General features: G+C 60.2%; 1 protein-coding gene across 3 annotated transcripts; it reads left to right on the top strand.

The window, feature by feature from the left end:
- The first annotated feature begins 859 nt into the window (after window positions 1-859).
- On the top strand, window positions 860-14,737 carry MED25 (mediator complex subunit 25). 3 transcript variants are annotated; one of them, XM_056136245.1, is made up of 18 exons: window positions 860-1,046; window positions 1,145-1,190; window positions 1,573-1,697; window positions 5,164-5,262; window positions 5,547-5,667; window positions 5,915-6,077; window positions 6,158-6,288; window positions 6,510-6,597; window positions 6,677-6,870; window positions 7,181-7,312; window positions 7,593-7,678; window positions 7,770-7,827; window positions 8,120-8,227; window positions 9,500-9,694; window positions 10,045-10,116; window positions 10,253-10,471; window positions 10,713-10,893; window positions 13,137-14,737. In XM_056136245.1, the coding sequence occupies exons 1-18, from the start codon at window positions 913-915 to the stop codon at window positions 13,250-13,252; spliced, it is 2,268 nt and encodes a 755-aa protein (XP_055992220.1). In that variant the 5' UTR covers window positions 860-912; the 3' UTR covers window positions 13,253-14,737. The 3 variants fall into 3 exon arrangements, with proteins under 3 accessions (XP_055992220.1, XP_055992219.1, XP_055992221.1); XM_056136244.1 differs by having other exon boundaries at window positions 13,008-14,737; XM_056136246.1 differs by lacking the exon at window positions 13,137-14,737 and adding an exon at window positions 11,329-11,461.
- The last annotated feature ends 300 nt before the right edge of the window (window positions 14,738-15,037 follow it).

The raw sequence follows: 15,037 nt of genomic DNA, 5'->3' as shown, positions 1-15,037 counted from the left end.
AAAATTCTCTCACCAAATCTTTAAATGACGTTCGCAGATTACCAATTCTTTCCACCTTGGCTTTCCACTATGCAGATTTATGTAGCACAAATTAAGGTTTTATTTTTGATCGACATTTTAATTGTGACAACTTCACTATTATGCTAGGAAACTCCTTTTCCATCTCAAGTTTATAAAATGGGTTTGTTTCACCACTCAGGTTTTTATTTTAAACCCTTCAGATATTTTTGTTGTTTCATTTGATGCATTTATATTTTCAATCCACCTGGAATGTTCTAGGACAGTTTCTGGCCCTTTTCCCAGAAAACAACGACAAGGTGTCGCCTAGCAACTTCCTCTTAAGCTGGAGTTCGGCTTCTTTCTGGGGAAAAAATAAAACAAAAACAAAACAAAACAGCCGCACTCCCCGCAGAGTCAAGAGCACCCTTCCGCGGTTGCCTAGCAACCCCGTCGCAGACGCTGTGATTGGACCGTTCACATGACCCTCCTCCACCCGAAAGGACCTGACCGGAAACTTAATCTCGCTGGAAAACAAGGGCTGCGTGCGCGTTGCGAAGCAACCTGGCCCCAGCCCCGCCCCGTGGGCCAGAGTCAGAAACTGGCGCCCCGCTCAAAGATGGCGGCCGGACGCGCTGCTTTCAGCAGGTTTCTCTCTCGACCGCCCAGGAAGTCACTCCATTTCCCGCACCAGCTCCGCGAAGAGGGTCGCTTTGTTCTATCCCGCTCGCAGGGGGCGCGAAGGGAGACGGACTGGCGAGCGAGCCACGGCGACTTCCCCGCACAAACATGGCCGCCGGCGCGTCGGGCGCGGAGTGTGAGCTTCCGGGGGCGCGGTGGGGGGGCGCGCCGCGCAGGCGCACTGCCGCTCCTTCCGCGGTGGCGGCGGCGGCGGTGGCGGCGCTCGCTCGGGGCATGGTCCCCGGGTCCGAGGGCCCGGCTCGCGCCGGGGGCCTCGTGGCCGACGTGGTGTTCGTGATCGAGGGCACGGCCAATTTGGGGCCGTACTTCGAGGGGCTGCGCAAGCACTACCTGCTCCCTGCCATCGAGTGAGTGTTGCTTCCGCGACGCCAGCCCCGCCTTCCGGCGGTAGGTTTCCACGGCCTCGGGCCTGACTGAACCCCGCTTTTCGCTTCCACCCGCGCAGGTATTTTAACGGAGGACCTCCTGCTGAGACGGACTTCGGCGGAGACGTGAGTCGGGGGGGGGGGGTCTCCTGGGTCTCAGGGAGAAGGAGCTCGGGCTTCAGGCTCCTGCGTCGGAGGGAGCAGGGTCTGAGGGAGCAGGGCCTGAGGGAGCAGGGCCTGAGAATTTGCACCCCTGGGTCTGAGGGCGGAGAGGCTCGGGATGGGCTTTTGCATCAGAGGGAGTAGGGGCTGAGGGGTTCGGACTGCCAGGTGTGATGGACGAAGAGCTGGTGGCCCGGACCCCTCGTCTGAGGGAGGAAACTTAGGGTCTGAGGGAGGAGGAAGGGAGAGGCTGTATCTTCCAGTCTGAGGGAGGAGACCTGGGGGGTCTGAAGGAGAAGAGATCTGGGGGCCCCACACGAAACATTTCTCTGCCCTCCCCTCCCAGTATGGGGGGACCCAGTACAGCCTCGTGGTGTTCAACACAGTGGACTGCGCACCTGAGTCCTACGTCCAGTGTCATGCACCGACCAGCAGCGCCTACGAGTTTGTCACCTGGCTTGATGGCATTAAGTGAGCTCTTTCCCCTACTTGGGTCGCCTTCTGGGTTGCCTGTGAGGGCTGGGGAAGGGATGCAGGGGGTGTTTCGGGGTAGCAGGAACCGCTCTGCCCCGAATGCTGGCAAGGGGCGTTGTGTTTGGGTTCCTTAGTCACTTGGGGGACTGTGAGATGTGGGCCCAAGGATTAGAAGTAACAACTTCCTGGCTCTTCCCCAGCCACTCTCCAGCCTAGCCTCACCTTCCTCATCCTCTTTCTGCTGCTGGGGTCAGACTGGACCCAGCCCTTTAGGCTGTGAGTGGAAGGTTTTTGTTTGTTTTTAAATTTTATTAAAGCACATGATTTACAAAGTTATTCATAGTTGAATTTCAGAGGTACAGTGGTCCAGCACTGATCATAGCCCCTATGTCTACTTCCCTCCAGTGTCCTCAGCTTCTTTCCCCTAAGTGTCCCGTGTCCCCCCCCCCCCACCCCGCCCTCTTGAGGCATCTTTTCAGTTTAGTTGTTAATGTGGGGATTGGATTGGAGTTTCGATTGCTCAGGTTCTTACAGGCAGAAGCTTCTTATTCCGTCCCGCCCTCCGAATATAATCTCTTGGAGGTGGGGCCATTGGAAGTACTCCCAAGGGCATGGGAGAGGGAAGCACAGGCATTAAAGTACTTTCTTCGCATGCAGCAGTCTCGGATTCCTTCTGTGCTACCTCACAGGTGCCTCTGTGCACCCCCAGGAGTGGTCCCAGAGTACAGAGAGTGGAGTAAGGCCTGAGCACCGCCGGGTGTAGCCCAAATCCTAATAAAGGGAAGTCCTGATCTCAGTTACTTATTGCTGACATTCCTGAAAGCTTCATCCCCGAGACAATGCCCCGGCTATCTCTGTTTCTGGAACAGGCGTGGCGTAGCTCAGGGTCTCTTTGTGAAAGCTGTGAACTTTGCCAGCAGGGCTCACCTGATGACTGGTGGCCTGGGTTCTTGGTGGTTTGCCTCTCAGTCTCCACAAGGGTGCTGGAGTGTACCCCCATGCTTTCTAGAATGGTCCTTCACAGTCCTAGACTGAGTCGCTGGCCCTCGCCTCTGCCATGTTTTGTCTGGTGTACCGGGCAATGGCTTTGAGGTGGATGCTATGCATGGTCAGTTCTGCAGTGTGAGGAGGGGGGTGGGGGGCTGGCAGCGCTGATGTCAGAGCCCTTTTTTTTTTTCTTTTTGGGTCACACCCGGCGATGCACAGGGGTTATTTCTGGCTCATGCACTCAGGAATTACTCCTGGTGGTGCTCGGGGGACCATATGGGATGCTGGGAATCGAACCCGGGTCAGCTGCAAGGCAAACACCCTACCCGCTGTGCTATCGCTCCAGCCCCGTCAGAGCGCATTTGGGAGTGCCGCGCGTGTGTGAGTTGAGAGAAGGGTCCCGGCACGCATGCGCGTGCGTCCAGTGCCCTGTGCGGTGGCCTTGTTCATTGCTCTTCTAGGCTCTCAGTGCTTGTGGCTTCTGGAGACTCTGCCGAGTCCGGCATAGGCCGCCCAGTGCAGGGTCCAGGCTATGGTCAGGGCGTTGTGGGCAGCACCTGTTTGTGGAACCTGCTCTTTTTCAGGGTTCGGTTCGTGGCTCACTGTGGGGGCAGCATTCAAAGATCTGTTAACAGTCACGCTGGCTCCTGGTGGTACTTGGACTCAGAAGTCAGGACCCTGCCAGGGCTCAGCCATGGGGCTCCCGCCTGCCCCTTCTGGCTGCTAAGTCCGGGTGGTTGGGGGTTGTCTGGTGCCAGGGGGCCTCTGCTGCCAGGTGCCAGTTCTCTTTCAGCTGTCTCAAACAGAACTGTCTCCTGAATCAGCTGTCCCTGGAGTACTAAGAACCACTAGGACAGCAGGTGGGAAGACTTGAGTAATGAATGTGCACTTAGGGCTCCCCGGATCCTGCGTCCTTTGGGCTCTCACCCCACTCAGGACCTGGCACAAAGGTGCCCTCAGAAAACTTGGTAGAAGCAAGTAGAAAATAAAGATGGTCCCGAATGGGCTCCATGAAGCTTTGCTCTTTTTTTCAGGGTCTTGGTCATGTATTCAGACGCGGGGCATCCATTCCCGGGGGGTCCCACCTTCCCCCTGTCCCCACTGGACCTGGGACTTTCTCCTATTGGGGGAGTTTGCTTCCAGCAGGGGGCCTCCAGGGATGGTGGCTGCAAAAGTGATCTAGCTCTGGGGAGGAGTCCCCCAACACTGACGCTCCTGGGGGTGTCTCGGGCAGGAGAAGCTGCCAGAACCTTTAAAAATGAGGGTACTGGGAAGATGAGAAGAAATGACTTGCTCCTGCTTCCAACCCCCCAGTGCCCCTTAGAACACAGGGTTCCTTTAACGGGGAAGACAAAGGCTGGGAGCTGCCTGCTAGGAGAGGGGTCCTTCCAGCCAGATAAAAGCTTCCGGCTCCGTTGTCTTCATTGTTCTCTCAAGGCTGGTTGTCTTCATTGTTCTCTCAAGGCTGGTTGTCTTCATTGTTCTCTCAAGGCTGGTGCCGCCACTCAGCACCCCAATACCCATTCTGGGAGCTGGCAGGCAGACCTAGCGCAGAGCACATAGTTAGCATGTTGCTTCGTACTTGGGTAGTTCTTATCTTGTGCCGAATGCTCCTCTTCAGGAACTAGGCCAGCTCGCTTTTCTCAGTCTTGTCCCTGGATTCCTGTCTGAGGCCCCTGTCCTCTCCCACAGACACTGACCCAGCTGGTAGAACTGCAGGGAGGAGGAAGATGGCCCCAGGCTGCTGCCAGAGGCCTCCTTCCTCCATGGTGCGAGTAGGCAGAGTCCTGGCTTTCTTAGAACTGGGGTTGGTGCAGGGTCACCGATTTTGTCCGAACTCTTAGTTCCCGGACATAGTTGGCGGCTCACATTCATTTACTTGGGCGGGGAGGGTTTTTTTGTGCTGTGATCGTGAGTGGACCCTAAAATCAGGTGGCAGGCAGGCAGGGCTTCCCGGAGGAAGGGACATCAGCTGGTGATAGGGCAGAGGCTGGGTCACATACAGATAAGGAGAGTCTGTTGGGCTGGGGTGAGGGGTCTCTGGGGGGTGGGCAGCACGGGCAGTGGCCAGCACACATGGCAGATACGGCTGGAGAGAAGGGACAGGGCTGAGGTGCTCCAGATCCAGTTCAGTTCTTGCCACCACACCTGGTCCCCATAGCAGCACGAGAAGTGGCCCCTGAACACTGCTGGTGTGCCTGCAAATTCCCACCCCACCAAAGTAGGGCCTGGAGGTAGTTCAGTCGTTCTGGGCTCCATCCTGGGCACCACTAGAAAGTGCAATCGAGTTGGGTTGGACGGAATTTCTGGAGCCCCTTCCCCAGAGGAGGGTGTTGGAGAGTGGGTAGGCCTCGGACTTGACCATGTCCCTGGTTCTCGGTATGGGACCGCTCATGGGGGGGTGTTAGGGTGTCAGCAGGGCCTCAGCAGCGTCTGCACTGTCCTGAGGGGCTCGACTCTACCCGGCTCACTGTAGGTTCATGGGCGGGGGCGGCGAGAGCTGCAGCCTCATCGCCGAAGGTCTCAGCACGGCCCTGCAGTTATTCGACGACTTCAAGAAGATGAGGGAGCAGATGTGAGTGGGCCCCAGGCTCTTTCTTTTGGGGAGGGGGCACTGATTTGGTCTGACCTGGGACTCGCCGCCCCCTAATACATGGCTGGGCAGGCTCTGTGGGCTGCAGGTGACCCTGGGCGGTGCCCGTGTCCTCATTGGGAAGGTTACAGCTAAGAGTTGGTCTCCTGCCTCCCTCTGCTGCCCACGGAGTGCCCCCAGGGTCCTGTGCTGTCAGTGGGGCATTCCTCTAGACTTTGGCGGCCCAGCCCCACTGGAAAGCCTCATGCCTTCCCTTTCCCTGGCAGCGGGGAAACGCATCGTGTCTGCCTCCTTATCTGCAACTCGCCCCCCTATCTGCTGCCTGCTGTCGAGAGCACCACGTACTCGGGGTACACCACTGAGAGCCTCGTGCAGAAGATTGGGGAGGTGAGTTCCTCGAATCTGCGGAGGAGGCCTGGATGCCTCGGTCAGGCGCTCACTGAGTCCCCTGCCCGCACCCCCGGACCCGCGCCCTGGGCTTCTTGCCAGCACTCCGGCTATTCTGTTGCCAGGACTGATGGGAGCTGGGTTTCGGGCTCAGCCTGGCCCAGTGCAGCGGTGCTGTAACTGGGGCTCCCCCCAGCCCGCCAGGCCTAGACCTAACAGCTGCCCACCCCCCTCCCCTCTTCTGCAGCAAGGCATCCACTTCTCCATTGTGTCTCCCCGGAAGCTCCCCGCCTTGCGGCTCCTGTTTGAGAAAGCGGCTCCCCCAGCCCTGCTGGAGCCGCTGCAGCCACCCACTGATGTGAGCCAGGACCCAAGGCACATGGTGCTGGTGCGGGGGCTGGTGCTGCCAGGTGAGCCTGCCCGGGACTCACTGTCCCTTTGAGAATCCTTCCCCGTCCCAAACTCCTCACGGCGTCATCCTTCCTTGCAGTTGGTGGTAGCTCAGCCCCAGGCCCCCTCCAGCAGAAGCAGCCTGGCCCTCTGCCCGCAGCTGCGGCCCCTGGCGCCTCGCTGGCAGCAGTGCCCCAGCAGCCTCTGCCACCTGTCCCCCAGCAGTACCAGGTAGGTGCCTCACCAAGAGGGAGCCCCAGTCCCCTGAGAGAGATCTGGCTGGATCTGGGAGGATGGGGGGTGAGAAGGATCTTCCTTGGGGTACCGGGAAGGTGGGCCTCTGGGGGCCAGTGGATGTGTCTGTCTCAGGCACAGGTACCTTGCACCCCCGTGGCATTAGCGCTGATGGGTCGGGCTTTCTGGCGCTCACCCACCTTTCCCTTATGCTTCAGGTCCCTGGGAACCTGAGTGCCGCCCAGGTGGCTGCTCAGAATGCTGTGGAGGCTGCAAAGAACCAGAAGGCTGGACTGGGGCCCCGCTGTGAGTCCCAGGGGAAGTGGGGGGAGGGGCAGGGCTGGCAAGGGCTCCTCCAACCCCCACTTCCCCTTTCTCTTCCCAGTCTCTCCCATCAATCCTCTCCAGCAAGCAGCTCCAGGAGTGGGTCCCCCCTTCAGCCAGACTGCAGGTTCTCAGCTTCCCTCAGGGCCTCCCGGAGCCCCTAAACCACCCCCTGCTTCCCAGCCGAGTCTGGTTTCCACTGTGGCCACAGGCCCAGGCCTTGCACCTCCCGCACAGCCTGGCGCAGCAAGCATGGTAAGTAGCATCCACTCCTCAGCCCACGGCACCCGAGCGGGGTTGTAAAAGGTTCCCCAAGCCTGTGGGCCATGGGGGTTGTGTGTGTGGCAGGATGTGTGAACTGTTCGCTCAGGCTTGGATTCTGGAAGTCCAGGACGTCAAGGGACTGAAAGCCCCGAAGTGCCACAGTCCAAACACTTGGGGTCCCACAGCCATGTGGTATTTGGGGCGCAGAGGAGGGAGTCTGCATCCCCTTCCTGCTGGCTGGGTCCTTGGGCCAGCCTCTCAGTGAAGATGATGGCTCTCACCTCCTGCCTTCCCTTGGCAGGCGGGCGCAGTGGCCCCTACAGGTGTGAGCGGCCCAGCAGCAGCGGCGCAGCTGGGTGCCCCGGCCCTGGGTGGGCAGCAGTCGGTCTCCAACAAACTCCTGGCCTGGAGTGGGGTCCTTGAGTGGCAGGAGGTGAGGGGGCTGCTGTGTGGGTGGGCGTCCTGGGTTGGGGGTACAGGTGAGGGCCAGAGCGGTCCGGATGGTCGGGGTCCACCATGGGTGGTCACAGGTTGTGCTAGGGCTGTGTGGTAGGGGCCAGAGAAGGGGCCCCACCATCGTGCGGTTTGAAGACAACTCAGTTATAGACTGAAATGGGGTGGAGGGCAGGTGTGGAGAGCCCGGTGCGGGCAGGGTGGCGGGTGCGGGGGTTCAGGAGCCCTTCGCCCTGGAACATGCCCATCGCCCCCTGCAGAAACCCAAACCAGCCTCAGTGGATGCCAACACCAAGCTCACGCGCTCGCTGCCCTGCCAGGTCTATGTGAACCACGGCGAGAACCTGTAGGTGACCCGCAGGCTGGGGCAGGGTGGGTTGGGGGTCTGTGGGGCTGGGCTCACACTTCCACGCGGCCTCCTCTGATCCCCTGTGCAGGAAGACTGAGCAATGGCCCCAGAAGCTGATCATGCAGCTGATCCCCCAGCAACTGCTGGTGAGTCAGTGGGAGGGCAGGCCCTACCTGTTGCCCTGCCCCTTCTCCCACAGCCTGCCCCTTGCATGCTCACGGGCTTCACACGCCCCGCCCCTTCCAGCCCCACCCCATTCACTTGCCCCGCCCCTTCCATATATAGTGCCCCTCTCCTTTAAGTGCCTGCCTCTTTTTCCTGCCACGCCCCTTTCATATAGTGTCCCTCTCTGCCGCACAGCTTTCATATGTCCTAGCCCTCTCCCCCGCCCCACCCCTTTCACATGCCCCGCCCCTCACATGGCTCCACCTCTCCCAGACCACACTGGGCCCTCTGTTCCGGAACTCGAGGATGGTGCAGTTCCATTTCACCAACAAGGATCTGGAGTCCCTCAAAGGTCTCTACCGCATCATGGGCAACGGCTTCGTGAGTTTTTGACACTCCTCTCCTGCCTCCTTCAGCCCTGCAGGGATCCCCGAGGGCAGGGTCTGAGGGGGCCGTTTCTGACGTTGGGGGGCCTTGGAGAGTTCAGGCTCCTTCAGGTTCTTCTAGATCTGGAACTTTCATGATCCGTTTCAATTCAGGCCAGGTGGAGGTGAACTCCATGGTAAAAATCCAGGCCTTGTGCACACTGCGCCTTGTCCTTCTGGAGGTTCTCTCCCCCGGGAAAGCAACGCTCCCATGCTCATCCCTGGAGCCAGGCTCAGCTGGGTTACCTCATGGAATCCTGCCTGAGCTCCCAGAGCCGTGTTAGGGATGCTTCCACAGTGGGGACTAGCAGGGCCTCTTGGCATGCTGGTCTTTTGTGGGTTCCCAGGACTGGTTTCCTCAACACCTCACTGAGGCACAGAGACCATGATCCTCTGAAAACTTGGAAGACCTGGGGACCCAGGGGGCCTCTTGTCTCCTGGGGTGTCCACATAGAGGGGGATCTTGTGTCCCCCTGTGTGGGGCCTTCTGTGGTGGTTGGCTTCCAAGGGTTGCTTTGCCTGGTTTGAGCACTGTCACGCATTTGTATTACACATGGGCTGACATCTAGAGGGGAGGGTTCTTCAGGAAACTTGTTGCCCCGATGCTGGGGCCAGGCCTTCTGGTTCTCCTCTTCTCACATGCTCCCTGAGGGTTCTGACAGCTCAGCAATCTTGTTGGATTCAGTGCAGGAAGTTGGGGCCTGACTTCTGGCCTGGGAGATCACGGGGAGCAGGACCCAGCGCTCCCCCAGGTGAAATTAGGGCTCTGTCCACAGGGGAGAGAGGCAGGGGGGTGGGCTTTTGGGGAGGCAGAGGAAACTGAGGCTTAGAGTGACTCATGTGGACACTGTCCAGGGGAACCAGTGGCCCTGCCAGCCCCTCTCATCTCCACGTTTCCAGTCCTCTGCCCTCAGTGGGCTGTGCACGCACTTCCCCACGGCCAGGACTGAGGCGCTGGGCACTCCCTGCTGCAGCCTTGCAGGTGCTGATGCTTCTCATCGAGGCTCAGTGAGCTCACCCCTTACACCTCGGGGGTTGATGGGACCACCTCCCCCATCAGGCCTGGGGCCCAGCACGCATGCTTCTGGGGCCAGCTCTGCCAAAGTTCCGCCCTTCCCTCCCCCAAATGGCTGTCTACAGTGTCCAGGTCCCTGAGTCCCCAGGCCTGCCACGCCCTTCTCTCAGCGCCTACCCTGGCCCGTGGCTGGTGACACCTCTCTGTCTGCAGGCGGGCTGTGTGCACTTTCCGCACACGGCCCCGTGCGAGGTGCGCGTGCTTATGCTGCTCTACTCATCCAAGAAGAAGATCTTCATGGGCCTGATCCCCTATGACCAGAGCGGCTTTGTCAATGGCATCCGCCAGGTCATCACCAACCACAAGCAGGTGCAGCAGCAGAAGCTGGAGCAGCAGCAGCAGCGCGGGGTGTGTGACTTGGGACCCCAGCACCCTCAGCCCCACACTCCAAGCCCCAGTGTCAGGCTTGACCCTCCCTGAGACACTCCCCTGGGCTCCTGTTTTTCCTTCAGGCCCTTTTTTTCTATTTTGATCTGTTTTGGGGCCACACTCAGTGGTCCTAGGGGACCCCAGGGCTCTCCCATGACAGGCCTGTGTGAGCTATTTCCCTCAGCCCCCCATCAGTGTTCATTGTCTGTGGGACTGCTAGCCACCACCAACCCCTAGAAATGGCCGCTTTTTCCCAGCATCCCTTGAGAACTCAGCCCTCTAATGCAGCCCCTCCCTGCTTCGCACTAACCTGCTTGCTCTCCACACAGATGGGGGCCCAGCAGGCTCCCCCTGGGCTTGGCCCCATTCTGGAGGACCAGGCAAGGCCCTCGCAGAACCTGGTGAGGAACAGGGACCGCAGGCAAGGGCTGGGGTGGCGGGGGTTGGGGGGGTGGGGGCGTGGGCTGGGGGGAAGCGACCTGGGTGGAGGCTGCAAGGCCCGGGATCTCCGTCCTCATTTCTCTCTTTTCCTGCTAGCTCCAGCTCCGCCCACCTCAGCCCCAGCCTCAGGGCACTGTGGGGGCCACTGCGGCCTCAGGGCAACCCCCAGCCCAAGGTGCTGCTCAGGCCCCCCAGGGCGGCCCCCAAGGCCCTCCAGGAGCAGCCCCTGGGCCCCCTCCTCCTGGACCCATCCTTCGGCCCCAGAATCCAGGGGCCAACCCCCAGCTGCGGAGTCTCCTCCTCAACCCACCGCCGGTGAGACGTTGGGCAAGGCAGGGAGCTGAGGTCCCGGGCTGGGGGAGTTCCATTTCCGTAGCTCACAGGAGGTGGGGTTGCTCTTTCACTGGGGGTCAGCAGAGCCTACCAAGGGTCCCGGGCTAGCCCCTCTTTGTCCTGTGGGCTGCAGTTAAGACACACCTGCACCCCCATCTACTAGACCCGACACCCTCTTGGACACTTCCCTGGAGCCTCTGAGTCACTTTCTTTGTTCCCTCAGCCCCAGACTGGGGTACCCCCACCTCAGGCCTCCCTCCACCACCTCCAACCACAAGGGGCCCCTGCACTGCTGCCCCCACCGCACCAGGGCCTGGGGCAACCTCAGCTGGGCCCCCCTCTCCTGCACCCACCGCCCGCCCAGTCCTGGCCTGCTCAGCTTCCCCCCCGGGCTCCACTGCCAGGTAAGGGGGCCCCAGGGAGGGCGGAGGTTTGGACAGGGGCCCTGCAGACCCCAGACCCAGGGCTTCTGGGAAGTGAAGTGGGATTTGAGTGCAGAGGGCCTGCTTGTGTGTCCTGGGAGCCTCTGAGGCCTGGGAAATTTGTCCAGGGGTTGACGGGCCTAGCGAGGTAGAGGTGTGACCCCCGGTGCTTGTCGTCACAGGGTCCGGGAAACACTGTAGCGTCAGAGAGACAGGTCAGGGGCAGGGTTCCCAAAGGATCACGGGAGAGTGCATTTGTGGCTAGGTGGGGTCAGAGGCATCTCTGCCACGTCCTACCTTTCTGGGCTTTCTAGAACAGTGCGTGGGGTGCTCAGGTGGAGGGAGGAAGCAGGTCCAGGGCCCTCCAGGGCCCCAGGGCCTAGTGGGAGATGCAGTCCCTTCCCCACTGCCCCCTAGGTCAGATGCTGCTGAGCGGGGGTCCCCGGGGCCCGGTCCCCCAGCCGGGCCTGCAGCCCAGCGTCATGGAGGACGACATCCTCATGGATCTCATCTGAACCCCCGACCCCCAATAAAGTTCCTTTTAACACACGCCCCGGCTCCCGTCACTGACATCCCCCAGGATTGGGCAGGAGGAGGCCAGAGGGGAGCCCTCACTTCAGACTCCCTAAGGCCCCAGGCTGGGGGCCTGCACTTTGTGGGGTGGCTGGTAGGCAGGGGCCAGTAGGTGTGGGAGAGGCAGGCAGGGGCCAGCAGATATGGGGTGGGCAGACAGGGTCCAGTGGTTGAGGGATGGGCAGGCAGGGGCCAGTGGGTGGGGGATGGGCAGGCAGGCAGAGGTCAGCGGGTGGGGGATGGGCAGGCAGGCAGGGGCCAGTGGCTGGGGGATGGGCAGGCAGGTAGGGGTCTGTGGGTAGGGGATGGGCAGGCAGGTAGGGGCCTGTGGATGGGGGATGGGCAGGCAGGTAGGGGCCAGTGGGGGGGGCAGGTAGGTGGGGGCACGGGGGGGGGGGGATGGCAGACCGGTGAGGGACGGACAGGCAGGCAGCCCTGGCCCACAGGGCCTGCTGACCCAGCGGGGCTCGGAAGAGGTGGGAGTCCCTGAGGCTGGGAAGGAAGGTGAGTGGTCACCTGGGCTGAAGGGCAGCAGCACGAGGGCTGTGCGTGGCTCCACGTTTGTCCTGAGGACGCAGGGGAGGCCACGCGGGGCAAGCCCACCTAGACGTGTTGGGCACAAGACTAGAGTCAGGCCAGTGCAAGAGGCTGTGTGACATGCTGGGGAGAGGAGGGTGGGGGCTGGCCCAGGAAGACATTGGGGGTGTAAAGTTGGAATCAGGGTCAGCCCCTGGAATCCAGTGTGGGAGAGTAGGAAGGGAGGAAGCAGTGGGGATGGTGGCCTGCGAGATCATCCAGGTGACTCGGGCCAAGGCCACAGGGCATGGTTGAGTTCGGCTGTTTGAGCCGCAAGAGTGGAGATGGCCTTGGTGCAGTGGGCAGGCGGGTCCCATTCAGACCTTCTAGGGCTTTGGATGGGTTGGATGGGGCTAGGGTGGTGGAATGGGGGGTCCAGTGGGCTGTGATCAGGCAAGGGACCTGGGACCCTCCAAGTTGGAGGTGGGCGGGTGGGAGGTGTCTGTGGTCAGACGTGAGCCCATGGCACGTGGTCCACTCCTGGACCACCAGCTTTCATCTCTGGGCTGCTGATGACAGGTGGTTTCCTGGGCCCCTTCCCGGAAGAGAGGTTGCAACAGGGGGTTCCTCTGAGGCCGCTCTGTAGAGTTTGGTGTGGCCTTCCCTGTAAGCAGGATATCATCCCAAGGTAGTTGTGAAACTCAGGGTCATGAGCACACGCACACACGCGCACATGCAGTTTCAGTCTTGGCTGGCCTTCACCAGTCCGGAGGTCTGGCACCCGGGGCCGCCCTTCTGCCTCACAGTCACGGGCTGGAGCCGCCCCTCCGTGGGCTGTGCTCCCTGGTTCGCCACAGTCCCCACCACTCCCTCTTGACTCTCCCCACCCGCCCTCTCCCCCCGGGAGGCAGGGGGTCCTGGCCTTGGGCCCTGGGCAGTGCCGCGGTGGGCCCGGTGCCGCGCGGCGGACAGTGAAACCTTTCTTGTACCCATGTCTCTACCACAAGTGCCTAAACGCAAGCGTGAGCGAGAGGGCGGCGTGTTCCGAGAAAAGTGGGAGCGAGCCTATTTCTTTGTGGAGGTGAAGAGCATGCCTACTTGTTTAATATGCAAAAAAATCGTGTCTGTGTTGAAAGAATACAACCTGAGGCGCCACTACAAATCCAAGCACAGTAAGAGCTACGACCAGTACACGGAGCAGACGCGAGACGCCATCCTCGATGAACTGAAAAAGGGGCTCAAGTGTCAGTAGGGCGCCGCAGTCCCGTGGTAGACAGACAGGGTGCGGCTGCCGCCAGCCCTCCTGGCGCCCCGTTGGAGCCGCCCTGAGCATTCCCCTCCTGCACGCGGCGAATTTTTTAAGGAGCCGTAAGAGACTTTGGGGACCAGACACTCCGGTCTGTGCGTGCCCACCCGGCACACGCTCACGGCCGCCCATGGTGTGGAAGAGCTGGCCAGTGATGTCCAAGTCCACTCTCCCGAAAGAATCCAATCCATTGTGGCCTTTCCTGTCGCTGCTCATGAACCCTTGTCACCCGTTTAGCTTTATTTATTTGCGGGGTTGAGAACTGGGGTGTGACCGAACGGCTGTGATGCGGGCCCAGGCCGGCCCACCGCTGAGAAGTGACTTGTGCGCAGGTGTGCGCTGGGACAAAGTGGCCCATTTGCCAGGTCCACATTCCTTCACGCAGCTGTGTGCATCAGACCGTCTGTCACTCGAGAACTTCTCAGGACATCTGGAGCTGGGACAGGGGATCAAAGCAGACCCCCCTCATGGACAGCTGCGCCTGTACTTGAACCCCAGGCAGGTGGATGGCACCCTCGACCTGATGAATTTTCCAGAAGCCCTGTGACCTGGCCGTCCCCCTGCCTCTAGGAGCATAGCTGTCTGCCCAGGGGCCCTCACAAGGAGGCCAGAAACACCCCTGGGCTTCCCCTAAGGAGGCTGGTGGCAGCCCCAATCGAGGTCACGTCACAACTCTCCTGAACACTCGCATGTCTCCGCAAGGACTTTTCACAAACAGCAACTTGAATGTATGATGGTGTTGGACAGACTGGGAGCACCGTGGTCCAGGCGACCAGGACACTTGGTTGCCGAAACAAATGACATCATTTGACTGTATTCACCGAAGTAGGGGCGAGGGGGTGAGAGCCTAAACTCCCTTATCCTGCCCCAGAAGGCTTTGTGACAGAGACCTAAGTGTCCAACGTGTCGGCTAACATGCTCCAAGGAGCACAGGTGTGGCTGGCTTTGGAAACGCGCAGTGCAATAGGCCCTATTCCCAGGGGGCCAGCTCCAGCCCTGCAATGACTTGTGGTCGCTCATGACCCTGCCCCTCTGTCCATTCGTTGGCCCGAAGCTCCGTGTGTGAGGGCCGCTGTGCTTGGCAACAGCTGTTTTCCGTTACGAAACTGAATCCAGCAACACACTGCTCAGAAGCTCTGGATTCTGGAATCTGCCCTTGGCGGGTTCGCCACGGCCCATGTTCCCCAGGGCAATCCAAGGCCCGTCCTTGAGGTTCTAGGGGTCGCAGGGGTCGTGGCCGCCTCTTAGCTTCAAATCACAGGAGCAGAAGAAACGATGAGAGAAGAAAATTTTTTTCATAGTTAAATATTTCTATTTTTCAATTTGTATTTTTTCAAGTTTGAATTTGAAATATACAACGCCAGTATCATACCTGTTTGTATTCTGTTCCATGCCTTCACCGTAGTTCAGTAAAGATGCAATTTGACTATATTTCTGGCCGTCGACTTTCCTTAGACCTGCCTCGTTCACTCATTTATGTGGCCTGCCCGGCCCTTGGAGGCATTTGAGTTGAGGGGCCCTGCCTTAGAACTGAAATCTGGGGGAGGCTGGGACTCAGCACGTGGACAGAGCGCCAGCAACAGATGGAGGAGGCCTCGGAGGTGCAGGTGGGATGGGTGAGGCCCCCTGGCAGCAGAGGGTACAGCCGGGCCCCGGAAAGCTCAGGCAGGTGATGGAAATGTGTAATGCAGATACAAGGGCCCGATGGGGACTATGGCGAACTTGGAGAGG

The sequence above is a fragment of the Sorex fumeus genome, unplaced genomic scaffold, assembly GCF_029834395.1.
Source record: "Sorex fumeus unplaced genomic scaffold, SorFum_2.1 ptg000122l, whole genome shotgun sequence".
Taxonomy (NCBI): Eukaryota; Metazoa; Chordata; class Mammalia; order Eulipotyphla; family Soricidae; genus Sorex; species Sorex fumeus.
This window is presented reverse-complemented; position numbering and strand designations above follow the sequence as displayed.

Bases quoted from the DNA above. Each gene is read 5' to 3' on its own strand.
- MED25 (XM_056136244.1), top strand. From the start codon at position 913: ATGGTCCCCGGGTCCGAGGGCCCGGCTCGCGCCGGGGGCCTCGTGGCC. The intron at 6,078-6,157 runs GTGAGCCTGCCC...CCTTCCTTGCAG, and splicing joins GCGGGGGCTGGTGCTGCCAG to TTGGTGGTAGCTCAGCCCCA. The intron at 10,894-13,007 runs GTAAGGGGGCCC...CTCTACCACAAG, and splicing joins CCCCCGGGCTCCACTGCCAG to TGCCTAAACGCAAGCGTGAG.